Genomic DNA, 23,297 nt, shown 5'->3' on the forward strand with positions numbered 1-23,297 from the left:
GCCATAGTGTTGTGTTCTAGTTGCCAGTGAAATTAGACTTGTATTTAAATATTTGAAAATTTTAAACTTCATAATGTTTCATGTTAATGTTGTCCACCCTATCCCTCCCCACCCCTCGACTTCCTCTTGATAAATTCAGTTCTATTGTCAAGAGTCCAAGGATTGGTTTTCATTTGCCATTGTCTTTCCCCTTGCTTTTGTTTCTTTATATGCAACACAAATAAAATCATCTGACATTTGTTCTCCCCTTTACTTATTTTTCTTAATATGACCCCTTTAGTTCTACACATGTTGTAGCAAAAGGTAGAATTTCATCTTTTCTTATGACTCATCAATAGTATTGAATTTGTATACAGCAAATACAATATTATCCACTCATCTGTTTTTTTCTTTTGGTGCCCGGGGTCAAGGCAAGTGCTCTGCAGTTGAGCTATATCCCAGATCCTTCCATAGTTATATAGTTGGAGTGCCATGAGGGATTCACGCCCTTTGTGCCACATATCTCATTCCATATCTTTCTGTGTGAAAAGGCTTTCCACAGGGCAAACCAGCACTTTTCCTTCAGTTCGGCCATGCTAAAAAGGAATCATGTCCTATCTTCTCATTCTGCTGAACATACCAATATTTCTCCAGTGATAAAAATAAACCATATGAGTCAAAATTTGATTGTGGCTCCTGGTGCATTTGAGGTGCAGATTGAAGACATACAACAGGTGGGATCATATAAACAGTGAATCAAGGCTACAGGATGTGATGTAGCTGACCTTCTGGCTATCTTCAAGATTTAGCCAACATTGAAAGTTGTTGCTGTCCTAAAGGAGTAGAGTTGTGAAAAACTTAAGTGAATGGATCCTTCTGATAATCCAAAAGATGTTCATAGTCTAAACCTGCTGACAAATGAAACTGGCTTTAAAATTTACTATTACGCTACAGTGAAAATTCTTGTTTAAATAGTATCCCGCACTATTCGGATATCAGTATATTAAAGGGATATGGAGATGTATAGAGCACATGCCTTGGGTTTGATTCCCAGCAACCTACACACAAACCTTAGCAGCTATCTGACATTCCTGTTAGGCTAAAGAAAGTGTTTCTTAGTAAATCCACAGTTAAAGTTCTCATCAGACTGCTAACACAGCACTGTGCTGTCATGCTGTCACGCTGTTATCAACAACCTCACTACACAGCCTTTGGTCCTAAACATTGCACATTCTGATGGTAGCACCATTCCTGCTAGGGTCAGTGGGTGTCACTGATTACTCTGAGAAAAACATCCTCAAGATGCACACAGATGATATCTCTGGAACAGCAAGACTTGGTCTGCTACATAGCTCATGCTCTGGCCTGAATTCTTTTACCTGATGGTTTTAAGAAGATTCTTAGCTAGGAGGGTGATGCCAGTTGTTCTGCTTCTAAAATATCTACCTGGGATGGAATGATAATGATACTTTTGGAAAAATTTTATGAGAAGCCACCAGAAAAGGAAGGAGAGGAAGGGGAGAATACAGAAGACCACCTCAAGGATAATACATGGAAAACATGGAGGCTCAGGAGTCCCCTCCCCATTCCTTCATCTCCTTTCTTACCCAAGGGGAATACTAGAGTCTCAACTCCACTGGGATTTGTGTCGTGGACTGTTGGAGGTATGGGAGAGGCAGGAAGAAGAGCTGAATGTACACTTCCTCAAGGAAGATATACAGAATGCCAGTAGGCATATGAAGAAGTACTCATCACTGATTATCAGGGAAAAATAAGTCAAAACAATGAGATAACACATCATAACAGTGAGAATGGCCTCTATCAGTATTGTACAACCTTATTACACCTACAGATTTGCACTTGTCCTGCATATAAACCAGAATCTAGCATTTATAACCAAGATTTTCAAGCTTCTTACATCTGCAGACCAGTGATTGAAGACCACTGGCCATAAATATGTATATGTATATAATATAATATATATGTATATATATAATTAAACATCCCTTGTTGGCAGGAACACAGTTAGGAAGAGACCCTAAAGTAGTAGAACTGTCATATTTTATTATGCAATTCTACTTCTGGGCATCCATCACAAGAATATAGAACATTTGTGCTGGAGCAATACTTTGGGTATGGCATTTGCCTTGCATGTGTTCAACCCAGGTTAAATCCCCAGCATCCCATATGATCCCTTGAATACCTCCAGGAGTAATGGAGTAATCCTGTGCATTGTCGAGTGTGACCCCCAAAAATAAAAATATAAATATATACCTGTGTGTGTGTATATATATATTTGTGTGTGTATATATATATAGACACACACACAAATTCTGTCTTTTGGTGAAACTTTTAGGACTAGTGGGTGTGATGAATTAAAGAGGACAAATCCAGATGATTTTATTCATGTGGTATGTAAGGAAATGAAGGGAATGGACAATGGTATGTAGGTATCTGGAGAGGTATGGGGCAGACAACATTGATATATTGTAAAAATAATATTTCTGTATATTAATATTTTTAAGTGACTTTCAAAAAGCTACAGGATAAGGGGTTGGAGCTATAGTGTGGTGGGCAGGGTGCTTTCTTTGCATACAGTTGACCTGGATTTGATCCCTGGCATGCCATATGGTCCCGCTAACCCTGCTTTGAGCACAGAGCCAGGAGTAAGCTTTGAGCACCAGAGGGTGTGACCTCTAAACAAAAACAAAAGAAATACTGGCTAGATTTTATTTCTTTCAGATTCTCAAGTATGCCAACTGAAGTAATTTATCAAAGGAAATTCAGAAAAAGACTGCTGACATCACTGGCTTTTCATGTAGGAGGCCCTGGGTTTAATCTCTGGGACCACACACACACACACACAAAACTTGCTATGTGCAAGCTAATTGAAATAATAAGGCTTTTCAGATTCTTTTTTGTAAAAACCACCCATAGTCATTTTCTCTGTCTTAGTATCCAAGACTTATGTCAAGAAAAAACAAACAAACAAACAAACAAAAAAAACTTCGTTTCATCTACCGAGAGTAAATTTTTTTTTGGGGGGGGGGTCATACCTGGCCATGCACAGGGGTTATTCCTGGCTCATGCACTCAGGAATTACTCCTGGCGGTGCTTGGGTGATCTATGGGATGCTGGAAATTGAACCCAGTGGCCGCGTGCAAGACAAATGCCCTACCCACTGCGCTATCGCTCCAGCCCTGTACCAAGAGTAAATTAAATGTATTGAGATCTTTTCAGAATTACTCTATAAATTACTGTTACATAAAAACATTTTCAGTTATTTACCTTTCTCATTGTAGTCACCTGTTGTGGAAAGATACATGGTTCTGCTTTTCATGTGAACTACCATTTTGACTGCTAGAGTACCATGTGATCTTTTATGTATTACCTGACTTACCAGTAGGTAGATTAATTTATGAAGTCTGTCAGAGGGTCATGATGGTTACATTATTTCAACTTGTTCTATTATAGGAACTAGTTTTGTTGAATGTTTTGAGTAATATTTAGGACAACGTCTAGCTTTAGTCAAATGTGGGTGTGCCCTCAGCAGTGTGATACAGGAAAATGTTAAAGGAGGGAGAGTTCAGATAGGGGACAGTAGAAGATAGAAATGTGCCCAGACCTATCTCAGAGCAGTTTTATCATGTTCGTCTATATAACTTGGATTGCATAACCAGAAACACCCTTCAGTTTAAGCCCGTTTACCAACTGTGATTTTTATAAGCATGACTAGTTTCATTCTATGGGTTCATGAGCTTTCTGCCTTTTGTTCGGCTTTTAAATATATTGGCATTTGCAGGTTCTTATAGGTTAGTGTTCAGATTACCAAATCAAGTAAAAAGTTCCCAAATTCCTTTAATTATAATAGATGAAAAAAATTTAAAAGCTAAGTTGAACTTCTAAGGAACTAACTATATAAGACATTTCTACTCATCTAAAATATAGTCAGTGAGGTGTTCAAAGGAAGAATCCTAGCTTGACTAGAAAATATATATGCATTATGTCTGCACAACTTCAAAGGCAAGGAAGTATATTATCCAGTACAGAGGAGATAATTGTTTTTAAGAAAAAAAAATCAACCTTTTTATTCCTTCTCTAAAATCAGCACTATGCTGCTTGAGTTACCTGGATGTTATTTCTATTTTTGTTTATAGACAAGTTCTCAGGCAGTTTCAGATAACTTGTTTTAGGTTTGTACTTTGCTTTAGCTCAAGAAAGTTGGCGGACCAAGGAGCTCGACACGGGCTGGAGTGCAACATGAGATCCACCTGGTGCTCTGATACCAGCAGCACCTCATCATAGGGTGAACATGAGATCCACCTGGTGCTCTGATACCAGCAGCACCTCATCATAGGGTGCAGCACTGAACCTCTAGCCTGGAGTTGCTGCAGATCCCCCTGAGCACTGTTAGGGAAGGGACTGGAGAGAGATCTCTAAGCTTTCATCTTTTTTGCCGCAGTGGGGTCTATTTTTGTCACTTGTTAAGTCAGACATTCTTCTCATATAAATATAAATATTAAGGTCCAAATTCTCAGCTTGCTCTACAGGCCTATGTTCTCCTGTTTCCACTTGCCTGTTTCCACTCTGGAAAAGCCCATGTTCTTTCTCTTTCTTTCTTCTCACATCTTTCTAGATAAGTTTTAGTTAAAACTACCTTGCCGGGGCTGGAGTGATAGCACAAGAGGGTAGGGTGCTGGCCTTTGTACACAGGCAACATGGATTCAACCTCTGGCATTCCATATAGTCCCCCAAGCACCTCCAGGAGTGATCCCTGAATACAAAGCCCTGAGCACTGTGCTGGGTATGGCTCAAAAATAACAAAAAGCACCAAACCAAAACTGTCTTGCAACACAAAACACAATACACACACACACACACACTTGAGATTCCCAGTTATGTTCTATCATAGACTGTCTGTTAATAACAGTACTTTGGAATCAGAATCTTTAGAAAGGGGATTTTATATCATTTTAAAGAAAAGTGATGATAACCCCTTTTCAGCTTTTTTTTTTTAATGTGTGTTTATATGTTTGTGTCTGTGTGTCTTTCTGTGTGAGAAACACTGACCAACTGACTGAGGAAGGGAAAGGGAGAAATAAATTTATAAAAATTCACTTGTAAACAAATTTTTATTTTTAGATACTCATAGTATCTACTGTACATTAAAAGTTACTTTATTCTCTCTCTCTCTTTTTTTTTTTTTTTTGCAGAAGCCAGTTTGGGGGCACACTTAGCAGTGCTCTGGAGTTACTCCAGGCTCTGCACTCAGAAATTACTCCTGGGTAGTGCTGGGGGACCTTATGGGCTGCTGCGAATCAAACCCAGGTAGACCACATATAAGGCAAAACGCTCTGCCAACTATACTATCCAGCCCCAGATTTTATTCTTGTTGGTCTTTCCATATTGGATTCGTAACATATTAGATTAAATGAAATTTTATAGCATCTGGAGTGATAGTACCAGAGTTTAAGGTACTTCCCTTCCATGCGCCTCACCCCACATAGTCCCCAAAACTGGGAATGACCCCCAAGGAATGCTGGGGTAGTGCAAAATACCCCCAAAATGGTTTTATTTATAGTTTTTTTTTAATTGTGCCATACCCACTGGTGCTCAGGGCTTACTCCTGGCTCTGCATTCAGAGATCACTCCTGGCATTGCTCATATGGGGGGTGGGGGGGATCAGCCTTGGGTTGGCTGTGTGCAAGACAAATGCCCTGCCTGCTGTACTATCCTCAAACTCCCAAAATTATTTTATATTTATATTTTTATAAATGTCATGGAAAAGGCTATTGAATTTTGTGTAAAACACTCTGTGTGTGTGGAGTGGGGGGGGGGAGGGGGGCTTTGGTTTGGGGACTGTAGCCAGCATTGCTCATAGACTGTTCCTTTCTTGGTGCTCAGGGGTAGCTCCTGGTTATGCTCAGAGGACCATGAAGTTTGGGGAAACATCTGGACTTCCACATGCAAAGCATTCACCCTAGACTCCTAAAACAATGATTCTTTTTGTTTTCCTGCTTTAGAAGCTTCCTATGCCTATTTTCCTCACTGAATTGTAAAGTTGTCATTCTTGCGAAAACCACTATATTTAAAGTTCTCATAGCCCAGAAGATAGGTAATTATAAATTCCCCTTTTCCAGCCCATTATATGAAACCATGTACAAAAAGACAACTCCAATCTATAAGGGTTTCGAAAGATAGAGCGAAATGTATGAGGTCCTGGGTTTAATCCCTGGAACCACAAAAATTACACTAAAATGTTTCAGTTGTTTTAATGTAGAATCAGTTATTTTCAAGGCATGGTTCATCATCCTGGTAGATCATAAACCCATTCAAAAATAAGAACTGAGAGCCTTCTATGCCAACTGCCACAAGACCGAAGGTCTTTTGTAAGAATATATCCCGCCCACCACAGTGGTGTTTTTATTTTTGCTTTCATTATTATTATTATTACTAATTATTATTATTATTATTATTATTATTATTATGGGCTGGAGCGATAGCACAGCGGGTAGGGCATTTGCCTTGCAAGCAGCCAACATGGCCAACCCAGGTTCAATTCCTCCGCCCCTCTCGGAGAGCCCGGCAAGCTACCGTATCTCGCCCGTACGGCAAAGCCTGGCAAGCCACCCGTGACATATTCGATATGCCAAACACAGTAACAATTGTCACAATGGGGATGTTACTGGGCCCGCTTGAGCAAATCGATGAACAACGGAAGGACAGTGACAGTGATGATGATGATGATGATGATGATGATGATGATGATGATTGAATCACCATGAGGTATACAGTTCCAAAGCTGTTCATGATTGGGTTTCAGTCATACAATGTTCCAGAACCCTTTCCTCCACCAGTATACATTTCCTACCACTAATGTCCCCAGTTTCCCTCCAGCCACTCCCCAGAACCGCCAACTTGCTTCTGTGGTAGGCTTTTCTCTCTCTCTCTCTCTCTCTCTCTCTCTCTCTCTCTCTCTCTCTCTCTCTCTCTCTCTCTCCCTCCCCCTCTCTCTCCCCCTCTCTGTCTCTGTCTCTCTCCTCTCTTCCCTTCCCCCCCTCCCCTTCCCCCACCACTCCTTTTGGGCATTATAATTTGCAAGACAGATACTGAGAGGTTATCATGTTTGCTGTTTTACCTACTTTCAGCACACAGTTCTGATCCAGAGGATCATTTTCAACTATCTTTTGCCATAGTGTTTCCTTCTCTATTCAACTGCCTTTCTTCCCTAACCCCTGAGACAGGTTTCCACCGTGGACCAGTCCTCCTGGTCCGTGTTTCTCTTATCCTTTGGTATTGGTCTCAGACTTTTTTTTTAAAATTTTTTACAGACTTACAAACTTTTGTGATTGCATTTCAGTCATACAATGGTTGAGTACATCCCTCCACCAGTCCCTGTTCTCTACCACCAGTGCTTCTAGTATCCCTCCTGCCATCCCCCATCCATCCCTCCCCATGCCTTTGTGGCAGGCACATTCCCTTTTACTCTCTCTTTCTCTCCTTTTGGGTCTTATGGTTTATAGTACAGTTACCAAGTGGCCATATGTTCAGTCCATAGTCTACTTTCAGCATAGATCTCCTATCCCGAATGAGCCCTCCAAGCATTCTGAACCCCACTTTCACCATAGATTTTAGAGCAGAGAAACCTATCAAGTGTTAAGTACTGGTCTATGATGTGATATCACTTAAGTAAAGTTCTACATTTAGTTGTGATAGCCAGTCAGGGTGGCCCAACTCCAAGCATGTTTGCATGTGCATATGCCGAGATCTTCAACAGGGTGCTGTTAATAGGATTTTTTAAGTTGCTGTTGAGCTTAATGTTTTGCTATAAATATTGTCACTCAGTTGGGCTGGAGTGATAGCACAGCAAGTAGGGCGTTTGCCTTGCATGCAGCCGACCTGGGTTCGATTCCTCCACCACTCTCTACTGCCCCTCTTGGAGAGCCTGGCAAGCTACCAGAAGTATCCTGCCCGCAGGGCAGAGCCTGGCAAGCTCCCTGTGTACTTGATATGCCAAAAACAGTAACAAGTCTCACAATGGAGATGTTACTGGTGCCCGCTGGAGCAAATCCATGAACAATGGGAAAACAGTGCTACAGTGCTACATTGTCACTCAGTTTGTAGTTACTGATTAGCTCCACAATTCAGTTGATAGAATTTATATCAGTACAACATTTACTAAGAATCTGTGTGTGTGTGTGTGTGTGTGTGTGTGTGTGTGTGTGAGAGAGAGAGAGAGAGAGAGAGAGAGAGAGAGAGAGAGAGAGAGTTTTTGTACTTTTAGAATATTTTTCTTTCGGGGTCAGAGAAATAGTACAGTGGCACTTGCCTTGCACTTAACTGACCTAGTTTGATCTCCAGCATCTCATATGGTTCCCTGAGCTCACCAGGAGTGGTTCCTGAGTCCAGAGCAAGAGTAAGTCCAATACCACACTCAACGCTGCAGGGTGTGGCCAAAAAAAACCTTCCCAAATAATTTTTATTTATTATACTTTTGGTTGTTCTAATAATACTTAAGTTTACAGTTATTGGTATACAAAATTACCACCACGACAGTCCCTAAAACCTTCTAGCTTGGTCTTCTTCCCCCTCCCCCACATTATTTTGTATTCCAGTTCCAATGCCAAGGTTTTGTTATTGTTCAGTATTACCTCTTATTTTGTTCCCTTTCATGGTAGTCCACAGATGAGTATTTGTCCTCCCTCTGACTCACTTTGCTTAGCCTAATAGCTTCCAGTTGCATCCAGGTTGCAACAATCTGCATTTTATATTTTTACATTTCATAGTAGTGCATTGTGTTTATATACAACAGCTTCTTTTTTTGTTTGTTTTTGTTTTGGGGCCACACCCCGCAGTACTCAGGGCTAACTCCTGACTCTGCACTCAGGAATCACTCCTGGCGTTGTTCAGAAGATTATATTGGGTGCTGGGGATTGAACCCGGGTCGACTGACTTCAGGACAAACACCCTACCCTCTGTATTATTGCTCTAGCCCCTGTTAGCATGGTTTTAAAAATCTCAGATAGAAATTCTGTACTTCATAAAAGTAATAAACATCCCCATCCCAGGTAACTTCTTGTCTTTTTTTCCTATGAATTTGCCCTTTTTATATATTCCATATCAGTCAATATAATAATTGTCATTCTATGTCTGGTTATTTAATACCCCTTAGTATATTTTCAAGATTCATCCATGTTTTAGCATATATCAAAACTTCATTTCTTTTTATGGTTGAATAATATCCCATTATGAATATAACACATTTTCTTACCCATTCTTATGTTAAAGAACATTTGGTTTGTTTCCACCCTTTGGTGTATTGTGAGTAATATGGCTCTTAATATTATACAGTATCTGTTTTTAGTTCTTTGAGCGTCATTGCCGGGTCTTGTATTCTTTTTAAATAAGATTTGTGATTATTTTTAGTAATAATTCATTGTTTTTATTATCATTTAATGTCTCTGAAGCCTTTTTTTTCCCCTTATTTGATCTTTGTTGCTGATTTTTAAGAAATTACTTATTTTGGTCATTCATTTTTTCCTTTTCTTTTCAATTGTTTGTTTTTCAGACCCGAGTCAGAACTCCGTCACAGGGGAACACAGACAACTGTTAGGTATAGTACTACAGTGGAGATTGACTCTCTTTAAAGTCACCTTTTCTCCACTTAAAACTATCTAACATTATTCCAATCTCTAATACTATTTTCTTTCCCCTCACTTTCTACTTTTCAGTCTATAACTTTTTTCGTGCTGTTTCTGTTTCCAGCTTGGTAAGTTTCAAGAAGCTAGCAATATTTGCTAATACTTCATTTAGTTACATTATAAAGTAATTTTAGTAGGCTTTTAAACTGTACAGTTAAAAACTTACCATTCTTGGGGTCAGAGATATAGTACAGTGGATAAAGCACTTACCTTGCATGTGACCAACCTGGGTTCAATCTCTGGCACTGCATATGTTCCCCTGAATCCCACCAGGTGATCCCTAAGACAGAGCCAGGAGTAAGCCCTGAGCCTAGCTGATGTTTCGCCTCCCCCCCCTCTCAAGAAAGAATATAATGGTATTATTTCTCTTGGGGTTGGAGAGACAGTACAGCCCTTAAGGTCCTTGCCTTGCATACATCTGACTCAGGTTTGATCCGTAGCACCCCATATGGTCTCCTGAGCCCGTCAGTAGTGATCACTGAGTGTAGAATCAGGAGTAAGACCTAAGAACAGTTAGGTATGTCCCAAAACCAAAAGATAAATAGTTCAGCTCTTCCAGACTTTCTCTCAAGGAATATAAAACCAAACACTTCTAGAGCCAGAGTGATAGTAGTGGAGAGAGCTCTTGCCTTACATGTTGCTTACCCAGGTTTGATTCCCAGCACCCCTGAGCCCTGCCAGGAGTGGTCCCTGAATGCATAGCCAAGAGTAAACCCTGAACAAAGCTGGATGTGGCCCCAAAACAAAAATAATTAAAAATAATAAATGTGTGTGTATATATACACAAAAACTTACATCTTGTATAGTCTTGACACACAAACTTAACAATGTCCACATGAGAAAAATAGAAGTTTTGCTTAGGAACACAGATACAGATATTCTAAATATATCAGTATCTTGAAATCTAAATCTGGCAATATGCTTTTAAAAATTACCTTGTGCATTTTACCTAAAATACATGGTTGGCTTATTACTAGAAATGAATTCATGTAATTCAGTATACTGACAGATTTAAAGAGAAATACCTTACTTAGAATTTCTTGGTGAATGCAGAAGAAACATTTGATTTGAAATGTATCTAATACTGTATTAGTTTTTGATACTTTATTTTTTCAAGAATTTTATCTAGGGCCATAAAAATATACATGCACACATTCATCTATTAAAATTGTCTAATTTTTGGGTATAGACAAGAATTAGGGTTTTTTTTTTTCATGTGTAGTTATCTAAGAAAGCTTAAGACACTTTTCAGAGGGATTGCCATTCCTTTCAGTATAGCAGAACAACAAAAACTAGTTTGTGACGATTGTAACTTTCTTTTGAATCAGTTTATTATTCTAAGAATTGACTAATTTGAATATTTATCTTGCCTTTTACTATATCCAAGGGTTACCAAATAGTATATTCATGGAAAATGTTCTTTATAAAAGTATTTCTGCTGGGGTTAAGATGATAGTACAGTGGATAAGGTGCTTCCCAGAACCCTGTAATAGTACCTTGAGCCCTGCTGGGAGTTATCCCTGAACACAGAACTAGGAGTAAGCCCTGAGTACCAACAGGTATGGTCCACAAACAAACAAACAAACAAACAAACAAAAAGGTGTTTCTGCTATGAGACAGGGAAAGTAGGGTAGTACAGAAAAAAAGGCCATTACCTTGTATGCAGCTGACCCAGGTTTCATCTTCAGCATTGCATGGACCCCTGAGCATCATTGAGTGTGGCCCTACTACCCACCACATTTTTTTCCATTGATAAAGAGAATTATGTAATAAAAAGAATATCTACACTTTTGAAATTAATGGACCTAAACTCTAATCATCAGTAATTTCTGATATCTCAAAATGAAAGATAATCAGGGGCCCAGAATGTGGCTCAAGTGGTATAGCATAAACTTTACATGCTTGCCTCCATAAGAGCAGGAGTGGCCCTAGTTAGTGACAAAATAAAAAAGCAACCATGTGATTTACGTTTCCTAATAGGACACCAAAGTACCACACTTAGTGTTTTCCGTCCTCATCCTTAAAATACTGAATGTGATTAATCCAAGGCCACTATTTTTGAAATGGATGGAAAGTCCAGTGGGACAGTAGTAGCTTTGGTTACAGTTGTGGGCCATTTGCTGTTTGTTTGTTTGTTTGTTTAAAGAAGGTAGATTTTCACTGTGGGTGATAGGCCAAATAAGTTTAGAAACATCTGCTCTAAAACAAACTACCAATTTGTAATAACAAAACCCACAACATGGTAAATGGCATCATGTATATCAAAATGCAAACCATCAAAAACTACCTTAGGGGCAGAGTGCTTACATATGAATGGCCTAGGCTTGATCCCCACCACCACTTGGTCTCGAGAGTACCTTGGGAACCTCTCCTGAACACTGAGCCAGGAGTAGCCATTGAGCACACTAGATGTGGCCCAAAAAAACAAAAATCGTCTGAACAAATGACACGGTTTCTTCAATACGTAAATCACAAAGGAAAAAGAGAAAAAACTAGTATACTTAAGGAATTTAAAAGGCCAACGAGATGACTCAAAGAGCTCTGGAGGACATGCTTTGCATGTGGATCAATCCCAGGTGTCCTGCATGGTCCCCAGACACCACTGGATACCCGGTGTTGCAGGGGAAACAACAAACGTAGGAGCCAGAGAGATGGTGCAGAGTATGATAAGGTGTTTGCCTTGCACATGGGCAACCTGGGTTCAATCCCCAGACTACATATGGTCCCCCAAGCTTTGTCAGGAGTGAGACTTGAGTGCAGAGCCAGGAGTAAGTCCTGTGCACAACTGTGTGTGCAAAAAAACAAACGAAAAAGCCCCCATGGGAGTAAAATAAACAGAACAACTGGTCATATAATATGTGCCTCTTTCTGATTGCTGATTAAAAATATATATTAAAAGCCATAATTTATGATAATTGTGTAACCTTTCATATTTACATAGACAGTTTAAAGCTGAACCCTGGCACCAGAGAGTACATGAAGAGTACAAGGTGTTAGTACATGGAGCCAACGCAGGTTTTACGCTAACCATCACCAGGAGTGCTCTCTGAGAGCCTGGAGTACGCCGGTGGGGTCCCACTCCCCCCACCCCACCCCACCCCTTCCAAAAAAAGCTAAATCTATACCAGAATAAATTAAGTACATTTTCTGTTCTCTAGTATAGCTCAGATCAGCAAAGGCCATTTAACAAGAACATAAGACTAAGAACCTGAGATTTATCTTAAGCCAGAACTGTAGTGTATAACTGATAAAAATAACATCGTAAAAATAATAGTATCAGAGGGGCTGGAGCATAGCGGGTAGGGCGTGTGGCCTACTGCATGTGGCCGACCGGGTTCGATTCCCAGCATCCCATATCATCCTCTGAGTACTGCGAGAGGTAATTCCTGAGTGCAGAGTCAGGAGTAACCCCTAGTAACCCCTGTGCATCGCTGGGTGTGACTCAAAAAGAAAAAAAAATCATCAGAGTAGTAAACATTTTATGAAAATAAGACATTTGGCATACCATTTTTCTATTTACAAAACTTTTGTTGATTTTGGGTTTCGGGTCACACCAGCTGTGTTCAGAGCTTACTCCTGGCTCTGCACTCAGGGATCATTCCTGATGGGGTTGTGCAGATATAGGATGCTGGGGATTGAACCCACATGCAAGGCAAGTGCCCTACTTGCTGTACCAGCTTGTCTCTTCAGCCCCTAAAAACAAACTTTTTTTTTAAAAAAGTAAATAAATTTTTCTGTAGAACTGAAGACATTATCTTTTTCTGTCTAAACAGTGAGGGCCAGGGAGATGACCCAAAGGGCTAGAGTATGTGCTTGCATTCAGAACACCCAGATTTGGACCACAACCTCACAATCCTCTAAGCACAACCTGTTCAGGAAGTAATTCCAGAGTACTGCTAAGTGTGGCACAGAATTCCCCAGATTTTAAAATTGTACTTTGAGGTATCAGTAAGTTTCCAAGTGATAACAGCATTTTTTAGATAATAAAATAAATATTCAATATATTAGTGATCTTTGAGCTGTTTAATTCAATATATTATTGACTAGTCTCAGTTATCCTCCAAGGGAATAATCCTAAAAGTCCAAAGATATGGATTTTGGTTCTGAGTTACAACAAAGTTATTTGCATCAGAAATTCTAGAACTTCCATTCCATGTGGAGTTTCCTGAGGTCACAATGCATATGTTTTGAAGGCTGTACAGTTGAAACAGTGTTATTTCCCACTAAGATACACAAACTAAGGATTGATCCAAGTCTTTAGTATTCAAAACTCCTCATGAGAGCTTTGTTTGATGCCTGGACTTCTCATGACTATCCAGGAATCATGATTCACTCAGAGCTCTTTGGCACCCTTCCAAAAGTAGATGATGTTTAGGGCAGTCCTGGAGGCATCATTGGTCAATAAATGTAGATAAATTCTACAGGGCCATCTTGTTGTGCTTAAGGGTCACACCCGGCTTTACCTGGGCTTCCATGTTAAGGGACATATACGTGCACATATAAGTGCACACATCCCCTCTTCCTCCTCACCCCTTACAAGACTAGTTGGAAAGTTTATGTAGTTGCACCTGAAACCTTAGAGAGGCCCCAAATACAGAGATGCCAGTGTTGCCTGCAGAGAGATGAGCCTAAACTGCTAAAAGCTAGCTTGGATTGGTTGGCAGCTGGATGGGACAGAACTGTTCTGAGGTGGAATTTTTAGAACACTTTTATAAGGTCATTGAACAACGGAAAAGTAGTATGCTAAAGGTGGGATTTGATAAGAGATTAAGTACATTAGAAATGAGGGGCTAACTCAATGCCTCTTTGGCTGATCACAGCGCCCAGGAGGAGAGAGAGAACAGGGGGGAATGCCCTGCCACAGTGGCAGGGGGGGATGGGGGGATGGGAGGATGGGGGGGGAGGGATATTATCCTGGTGGTGGAAAATGGGCACTGGTGGAGGGATGGGTATTTGATCGGGGTATGACCGAGATCCAAGCACAAAAATTTGTAAATCTACAACTGTACCTCATGTCGTTTCACTAATAAAAAAGAAAAAAAAAAAATTAAAAAATAAATAAATAAAATTAAAAAATTAAAAAAAAAAAAAAAAAGAAATGAGGGGCTAGAGAGACAGTACAGCAGGCCAGGCACTTGCCTTGTCCATGATCAACCAGGGTTCAATCTCTGGCATTCCACATGCACCCCAAGCCAAACCAGAAGTGATACTTAAGTACAGAGCCAGGAGTAATCCCTGAACACAGTTGGGTGTGGCCCCCAAACCTAAAAGGTAAAAATAAAGCTAAGGGCTTTTTTAAAAACTGTACCATCTTACTCTTGATTTTTTGACAAGGGACAATATTGACTACACAGGGGATGTTTGGAAGAGTTAAACTCTAAACATCTAAAAGATGGTTTTGGCTGTCACTACTGAAAGTGCTGTTGGCACTTAGTGAGTAGAGACCAAGTTTTTTTTTTTTTTAAAGAACTTGCAGATCATTGGACAGTCCTTGACAATCATCCAATTTCATTGTAATTCCAGAGAAGAGTTGCGACTTTAGTGTTTGAAAGTTTTTGTGTTGTTTGGGAGGATGACACTTTATTGTTTAAATCCCCATTTAACCATTTTAAATAAAGTGTATGGTATAATCTTGAGTGAAAAAGAATAATGGAAACTTCAAGAAATGAAAGAGAAAATGGAATAAAAGGAAAAGAAAGAACAGTAAAAAGTGGTGATAAAATGAGAATGAACCATAGAGAAAGGACAAATTGAAATCAAAAGATGGTAGAAGCCATCCCACCTATCTGACTAATGGAATAAATTTGACAAAAAGACAGTCGTCTATTTTTATTTATTTTTATTTTATTTATTTATTGAATCATTGTGAGAATAGTTACAAAGTTTTCAGGTTTAAGTCTTGGTCATACAATGGTCAAACATCCATCCCTTCACCAGTGCACATTTTCCACCACCAAGAACCCCAATATACTCCCCCCCCATCCCAACCCTCCCCCTGCCTATGAGGCAGGTGATTTCCACTTACAACTCTACTTTGATTACATTCATTCTTTCAACAAAAGATGCACCATTATTATTTGGAATTTTCCCCCAACAATCAGACCTGCTGAAAAGACATCGTTAAATTGTTTTCTATTGCTGGTTTTGAAGAGGATATGATGTTGTGAGGCTGCAATAGCAGCTGCTCGAGTTTGGATTTCTGATATTTTACTAATTAAGTCTGGAGGGATTTCTGCCAAAAGCCACTGGGTTCCAAATTGGGTTCATGTGCCTCTGGGGCCATGGCCGTGCCAGAGAGCTGCTTGTGGGGGGTAACTCATGATCTTGGCGGGGAAGGAAGGATGGGCCAGTTCCACCCCCATCCCATGAGGCCGCAGTTGCCCCGTCACTGATGGCTCATACCTGGCTGTGCAGTAGGCTCTGAGGCACCAGCCACGTTTCGGGGGGCATGGGGGGAGTGGGGGGAGAAAGGTGGAAGGGACAAACACTCTTTCCTACCCAGTGGGGCACAGTGTCGTAGCTTAATGCATAGTAAAGTCACATTTCTGTCAAAAACCTCTGGGTTCCAAATTTGGTCCATTTGCCTCTGGGGCCATGGCCGTGCCAGAGATCTGCTTGTGGGGGGCATCTTGTGGTCTCAGCAGGGCAGGAACCCAATTGTCATATTTTTAAAATATCACCATTTGCAGCTTATAAGAAATTTAAAGCTTAAGGATCAAAGAAAGGGAGAAAGTATAAGATGAAAAAGGCAATATCATATGTACACCCCCCCCAAAAAAAACCCAGTAGTACAGTCAACTATCTATTTTTTGTCACTGTCACTGTCCTCCCATTGTTCATTGATTTGCTCGAGCGGGCCCAGTAACGTCTCCATTGGAGACTTTGTTGTTACTGTGTTTGGCATATCGAATACATCACGGGTAGCTTGCCAGGCTCTGCCATGCTGGTGAGATACTCTCGGTAGCTTGCCGGGCTCTCCGAGAGGGGTGGAGGAATTGAACTTGGGTCGGCCATGTTGGCTGCGTGCAAGGCAAACGCCCTACTGCTATTCTGTCGCTCCAGCCCATCTATTTTTTATTTTATGAAATTAGAATGAATTCTCCTCTATTTCTGTCTTCCTAAATTAAGGAATTCTGCTCATGTATTTTTTTGTTCTTTTTGTTTTTCTAGTGTAAAATTTTAAGGCATTAACTTTCTTTTCATATGATACTTTTGCTAGGGTCCTACAAGTTTGAGTAGGTAGTCAAACTTGTAGGATCATCATTCAGTCCTTAAATAGTTTTACCTTTTTGTATGTTTGATTTTGGGCCACACCTCGCAGTGCTCTATTTGGGACTCCTTCCAACTCTGATTGAGTTGACGGCCATGGGTGGTTGGGAAGACCATGTCATATTGGGGATTGAACCTTATTTGAAGCATGTGCTCACCCCTTTGAACTATCTCTCCAGCCCTAAATTTATCTTTCTAGAATTCTGACTTAATTGTTATAGCTAACTATTATAGCCTGTACTAAACTTGCTTTAGAATTGGTCAGTCAGAGCCAAAAAGATAGTACAGCAGGTAGGACATTTGCCTTGTCTATGCCTGACATGGGTTCAATCCCCAGCACCCCATATGTTTTCTTGAGAACCGCCAGATATGATGCCTGAGCACAGAGCCAGGAGTGAGCCCTGAGCACAACTAGGTGTGATCCAAAAACAAACAAATGCATTGTTTAGTTTCTCAGATTATTTAAAGATTATTGATAATTTTAAATTTTTCTATATATACTTGAATAAAATGTCTTATAATATCTGATACAGAACTCCAGTCTGCTAGGTAATGTTATTCATTATAAATATTTAGATCTCTTAATTGGTTTGTTTTTTGGGGTTTTTTTTTTTTTGCTTTTTTGGGTGACACCTAGCAATCCTGGGGTTACTCTGGCTCTGCACTCAGAAATTACTCCTGGAAGTGCTTGGGGGAACCATATGGGATGCCAGGGATGGAACATAGGTCAGTTGTGTGCAAGGCAAATGCCCTGCCCACTGTACTATCCCTCCGGCCCATCTTAACTCTTATTTTGTCAACATCTAGCAGTCATTGAAAGAATCTTTAAATTTCTATGTTATTATACATTTATCAGTTTCTCACTGCATTTCTGCCAAGTTTGTCTCATATTTATTTTGTGATATGGTTGAATGGGAAGATGGAAAGAGGGAAGAAGTATGTAGTCTTAGACTGACTGACTACCAAAGATCTTTACTTCTTGGTATTCATGGCCTTATGTTATCCTTTCATCTTTGAACAAGGATTGAACTGACTGATGACTTCTAATTAGGATATGATGGTTTCATTTTTAGAATGAGTTTACAAAGAGTGTGACTTGTACCTTGCACTTCCTCTCTGGCACTTTTGATAGCTTTCTGTGGGGGAATCCAACTGTCATACTCCAAGCTATACTGTGGACAGGCTCACAAAGTAAAGAACCAAAAGAAGCTCTTGGCCAACAGTTCAAAAAGATTGAATCTTTTTAAGGTAAAATCTGTGTTGGTGAACTTGGAAATTGATCTCCCCGGGCCTTTAAATGAGACTCAGTGCTGGGAGGTGCTTGATTAGAACTTTATGGGAGACTGAAGCAGACAGCCTAGTTAAGCCACACCCATAATCCTAATCTATAGAGAATGTGACATAATAAATATTGTTTAATCCACCAAATTTGGGAGTAATTTGTTATACTGAAAGCATCAAATAAACAATAGATATGTGTTAAAATTGTATACTTTCTTGGTGAATTAAACTTTTGTTAGGTTTAATCAGAACCATTTGATTCCTGCTAGCTTATTTTAACAAACTTGCAGGGGGCGGGATTGAAGTTGGAGCTATAGTAAAGTAGGTTGGGCATTTGCCATGCACACAGCTGTCCCAGGTTTGATCCCCAGCATCTCATGTGATCCCTTGAACTCTGCCAGAGAGCTCTACCAGGCCAACACCTGACCACCAGATGTGCCCCCTTCCCCCCCAAAAAATAAACTTATCAGAGGATGGAGAGATGGTACAGCAGGTAGAACACTTGCCTTGCAAGTTGCTGACTCAAGTTTGATCCCCAGCATCCCACATGACCCCCAAGCACTTCCAGAAGTCATTCTTGAGTGCACAGCCAAAAGCCACTGTACTGTGGTTCCTGTCCCCTCACACCAGTGTTCTTCTCTGAAGTTGTTCTCCCACTCCCAAATCATAATTTATTCCATTTTACCTTCATTTTCTTCTTTGAACTTATCACATTTTTAAAATTGCTAATTTTTGACTTTAATATATGTACAGTGAAAGCAGGATCTCTATCTACTTTGTCCAGAGCGATTTCTCCCAGACTTAGGAAAGTACCCTGCACAGCAAATGAACTTAATATTGTTAAATTACTTACATAAAAAGGTCCAGAGAAATAGTACAGTGGGTACGGCACTTGCTTGCACACTGCCAACCTTTGGTACCAAATATGGATACATGAACCCTGCCAGGACTGATCCCTGAGCACAGAGCCAGGAATAAGCACTGAGCACTACCCCAAAACCAAAGCTCGCCACATCCCCCAAAAAAGACTTGATTAAACTCAGTTACTTAATTTTGTAATAACATCATAGATTACAATGTGCTTTTTATTCTAAAGGTATTTTTATTGAATCATTATGAGGTAGATCCCTACAAAACTGTTCATGATTTGGTTTCGGTCAACCTGCCTGTATGGCAGGTGCTTTTCTTCTCCTTCTACCTCTCCCTCTCTCTCCCTGTCTCCCACTTCTCTTTCTCTTCCTCTCCCTCTCCCTCTCCCTCCTCCCTCTCCTTTCCCTACCTCTCTCCCTCTCTCCCTCTTTCTTCTCTCCTTCTATCCCTCTTCCCCCCCCATTTTTAGGCGTTGTAGTTTGGAATACAGATACTGAAAGGTTATCGTATATGTCCCTTTACCTACTTTTAACACTCAGTTCTTGTCCAGCATGATTTTCAACTATTACTGTCATACTGGTCCCTTCTTTATCTTAGCTCCCTGCACCCCATAAACACTTGTGGTAGATTCCAACCATTGACCAGTCCTCCTAGCCCCTATTTTTCCTGGCCTTGGATATTAGTCGTCTTCTATATATTCTTTTATATACTGCAAATCAATGCAGTCAATCTATATCTGTCCCTCTCCTTCTGACTCATTTCACTCAGCATCATACTCTCCATGTCCATCCATTTATATAATGTACTTTTTCTTTTCTTATATTAGGAAATTGTATTGTTCCTGAATTATATCTCTGATGTTTAAGATTCATCAGTGGGATCCAGATTACCATGATCTATTCATTGGAAAGTTCCACCTCAATTTTCAGCTAATGTTTTTAACAACCATTGGTGATCCATTGTATAATTAGGATTTAAAAATTGATGGGGCTTTTCTAATTATCATTGTATCTGTATTGATTTGCTGGAATGCTTTGATAATGAAACTCTTTGGTTTTTCCTAGATACACTTGGTATAGGAAAGGCAAAATAATTGCTTGATTCTTTTCATTTTTTATTTTTCACAGATTTCTATTTCCTTAGCAACTCTGCCAACATGACTCATTTTTTTAATTGTTGCTTTAAATATTTCACATATTTGCATAAATAACCCATTGCATTATTTATCTTTTGTGCTCATTTAAACCTTAGGTTGATTCCTTTGATGCAATCCAGTTATTCTCTTGCTTTTTACTTCTTTCCATTCAAATACATTTATTATAGGCAGCGTGTGTCTAATGCCAATCTGATTGACTCCTTCAACTGTCCATTGGGGCTCAGTCTCTGTCAGCAAGTACATCAATATACAATAGGTACATAAATATCAGAGGCTGTGGTATTTCACATAGCTAATCAACAGACACCCTTAAAATATAGAATAAAATCCTGAAAGTTTCCTTTTCTGTTTTTGCCCACGTTGCCCCTACATCTGAAAGACCCTACCTAAATAGTCTTATTCTGTTTTTGCCTGATATTTGCAAACCTTTTGCATTCTAAGATCTAAATTATTTTACCAAGGGAAATATTCCAGTCAACCTTGTGGTTTTTGCTAGGGGATGAATTCCAAGAAGCATGTAGATGGATTTTACTGTTTGTTGTTGTTGTTGCTTTATTTTGTTTTTAATAGGGGCCACTCCCAATAGTGCTGCAGCAGGTAGGCCAGGGCTGCATCTGGAGATACCCAGCCTTGCATTGATGATGGTTGGATGGTTGAATATGGTAGTGCTTGGAGGCCAGCATGGTAACACGAAGAATGACACAAGGACTACCAAAGAGATGCTGAGGCAACATCTGGTGATGCTCAGGGGCCAAATGGTGTCAAGGGTAGAATTCTAGCCTCACAAATGTGGGGTATGCACTCCATCCCTTTAACAATCTTTCCCCAGATTTCTTTAATTTTCAGTTTGTTGTCTATTTCTCAACATTTGAAATCTTAGTTTAGTTCTTAATGACAGTTACATAATTTAAATTTTTCTTTCTCTCCTACCAGATCATTATAATTATGTAACTTCTATACAATAGAGAACTAAAGGAAATACTGAAACTCAACACATTCTTCTTCCCTTCTCCCCCTCTTCGCCCCAACCCTCCACCCCCTCCCTGCCCACCTCCATCGCTCTCTTTTTTTTTTAAATAGTGGCCACCCCCAGCTGTGCTCATTAGCCTAGAAGTGTGGCCTGATGCTTTGATACCCAGGTGTGCCTGATGATATTCAGGGGACCATGTGGTACTGAGGTTACATTTAGGACTTCACATATGCTAGGCATTTTATTCTAACACTTCATCAAGCCCCTCTTTTATTTCTCTTCATATATGGTATATCAAAAAATTTTAACAGAAAAATATATAGCAAGAGATTATGCAAAATAATACTTGGTTAAATGACTTAATGGTAGTTACAAAAGGTTGGACAGTTCTGGAGACAGAGCTTTTGCTACTATTATCAGCAGTAGGGTTTGGGGGAGAGTGTAGTCCATACCTGATGTGCTCAGGGCTTACTACTAGTGCTGCACAAAGGGATCACATTTGGTGGGGCTCAGGGGACCAAATGGGATGCTGGAGATCTAACCCAGGTGAGCCATGTGCTAGGCAAGCCTCTTACCCACTATTGCTCTAGCTCCTAATCAACAGTATTTAAAAGACAAAATTCAGGGTCTGAAGAATAATGCAAGGATTAAGGGAGGTGCTTTGCTATGGTCAGTCCTGTTTGATGCCTGGCACCATATATGGTCTCCTGAACATTGAGCCAGAAGAAACGACTGAGCAATATTAGGTGTGTTTGAAACTATCCCCCTACCCAAATTTACCAATTGAGAAATATAACTGGCTTTAGTAAATAATCCATGGAGCAGGCAGTGTTTCATCCATCAAGTAGGTCTGTAAGGCTTGCAGACCTACTTTATTATTTTATAATAAAGGATCTTTATTGTTAGGGGTGGAGAAAGGTTGATAGCAAATTAGAAAGTCATTTCAGGTAAAGCCAAATTCCTTCAAAGGAACTTAGGTAGTGTGCAGATTATCTCGTGTTGCTAATAAGGAAACTCAGGATCTATTGGTTTAGGAGTATGATATGGGGGGAGGAATTGAAACTGTTGTTAGATTATTGAATCAGAGTGGAGCTTAACAAGAATGGCTCCATTTACGATCTGATTTTCCTATTTTTAATAACAGCAATGGTATGTAAAGTAGCTCATGTCTCATGTAGTATTGTCTACAGAGTGGGTACTTTGTAAACACTTTAATACCTGATATGGTTTACTTGAAGAGTCAGTCTCTATAGGTTGGAATCCTACTGTTTCCAGAGTACTTAGTATTGTTAAGGAAAAAAATGAGCTGTGTTTACTTCTTAGAGATGTGTTTTTGTTCTCTACAATGCTGATTGAGTTCTACCATTCTCAGATTAAAATTTTAATATGAACATTTTGTTTTTCATTTTGTTTACAAAGACAGTAGTACTTTTTGATACTCATAAAAGGTGAAATTCTTTATTTCCACAATAAGACCTTATTTTTTTGCTTCCTAAAAATAAATAATAGAAATATTTTAATATGAAGGTGACTTAGAGTAAGAGGGATGAAAATGCTTGCCTTTTGAGCTGCTAGTTTGATTACCAGCACCACATGATTTCCCCCAGGCACTTCCAGGAGTGACTCCTAAGCACTACCAATGTGGACCCTCAAGTCCCCAAACCCCAAATTTGAATATAAAAATGAATTCTGTTAATACAAAGACAATGACAAAATACATTTATTAGGTGCTGTTTCTTCTTAAATTTCTATGAGAAAATAACTTTTGATTTTTTTTCCAGATGATGGGCATAAGAAAGCTCGGAATGCTTATCTCAATAATTCCAATTATGAAGAAGGAGATGAATATTTTGATAAAAACTTGGCACTATTTGAGGTAATACCTAGGTGAAAACTAGGGCAAAAATTTTAGGGACATATGTTTGAAGACAACTGTTCTCTGTCCCATTTAGCTTTAAAGTGTGGTGCAAGGCAAGTGCCCTACCTGCTTAGTCTATATACTCTAATTTTTGCTAATTAATGAGTAGCCATCAAATCAAATTTTTTTGAAGATAGGAGGAATGTTGACATC

The 23,297-nt window shown here is 39.7% G+C and overlaps 1 protein-coding gene across 2 annotated transcripts in view; it reads left to right on the top strand.

Annotated features, from left to right (window-relative positions):
- SLC12A6 (solute carrier family 12 member 6) overlaps positions 1-23,297 on the top strand; it is a 94,736-nt gene that overhangs the window by 36,271 nt on the left and 35,168 nt on the right. The window contains exons 2-3 of one of the 2 annotated variants that reach the window (XM_056133247.1): positions 9,548-9,592; positions 23,008-23,102. In XM_056133247.1, coding sequence (XP_055989222.1) covers positions 9,548-9,592; positions 23,008-23,102 — 140 coding nt within the window. The remainder of the gene's footprint in view (positions 1-9,547; positions 9,593-23,007; positions 23,103-23,297) is intronic. The other variant, XM_056133248.1, reaches the window with a different exon arrangement.

The sequence above is a fragment of the Sorex fumeus genome, unplaced genomic scaffold, assembly GCF_029834395.1.
Source record: "Sorex fumeus unplaced genomic scaffold, SorFum_2.1 ptg000098l, whole genome shotgun sequence".
Classification (NCBI taxonomy): Eukaryota; Metazoa; Chordata; class Mammalia; order Eulipotyphla; family Soricidae; genus Sorex; species Sorex fumeus.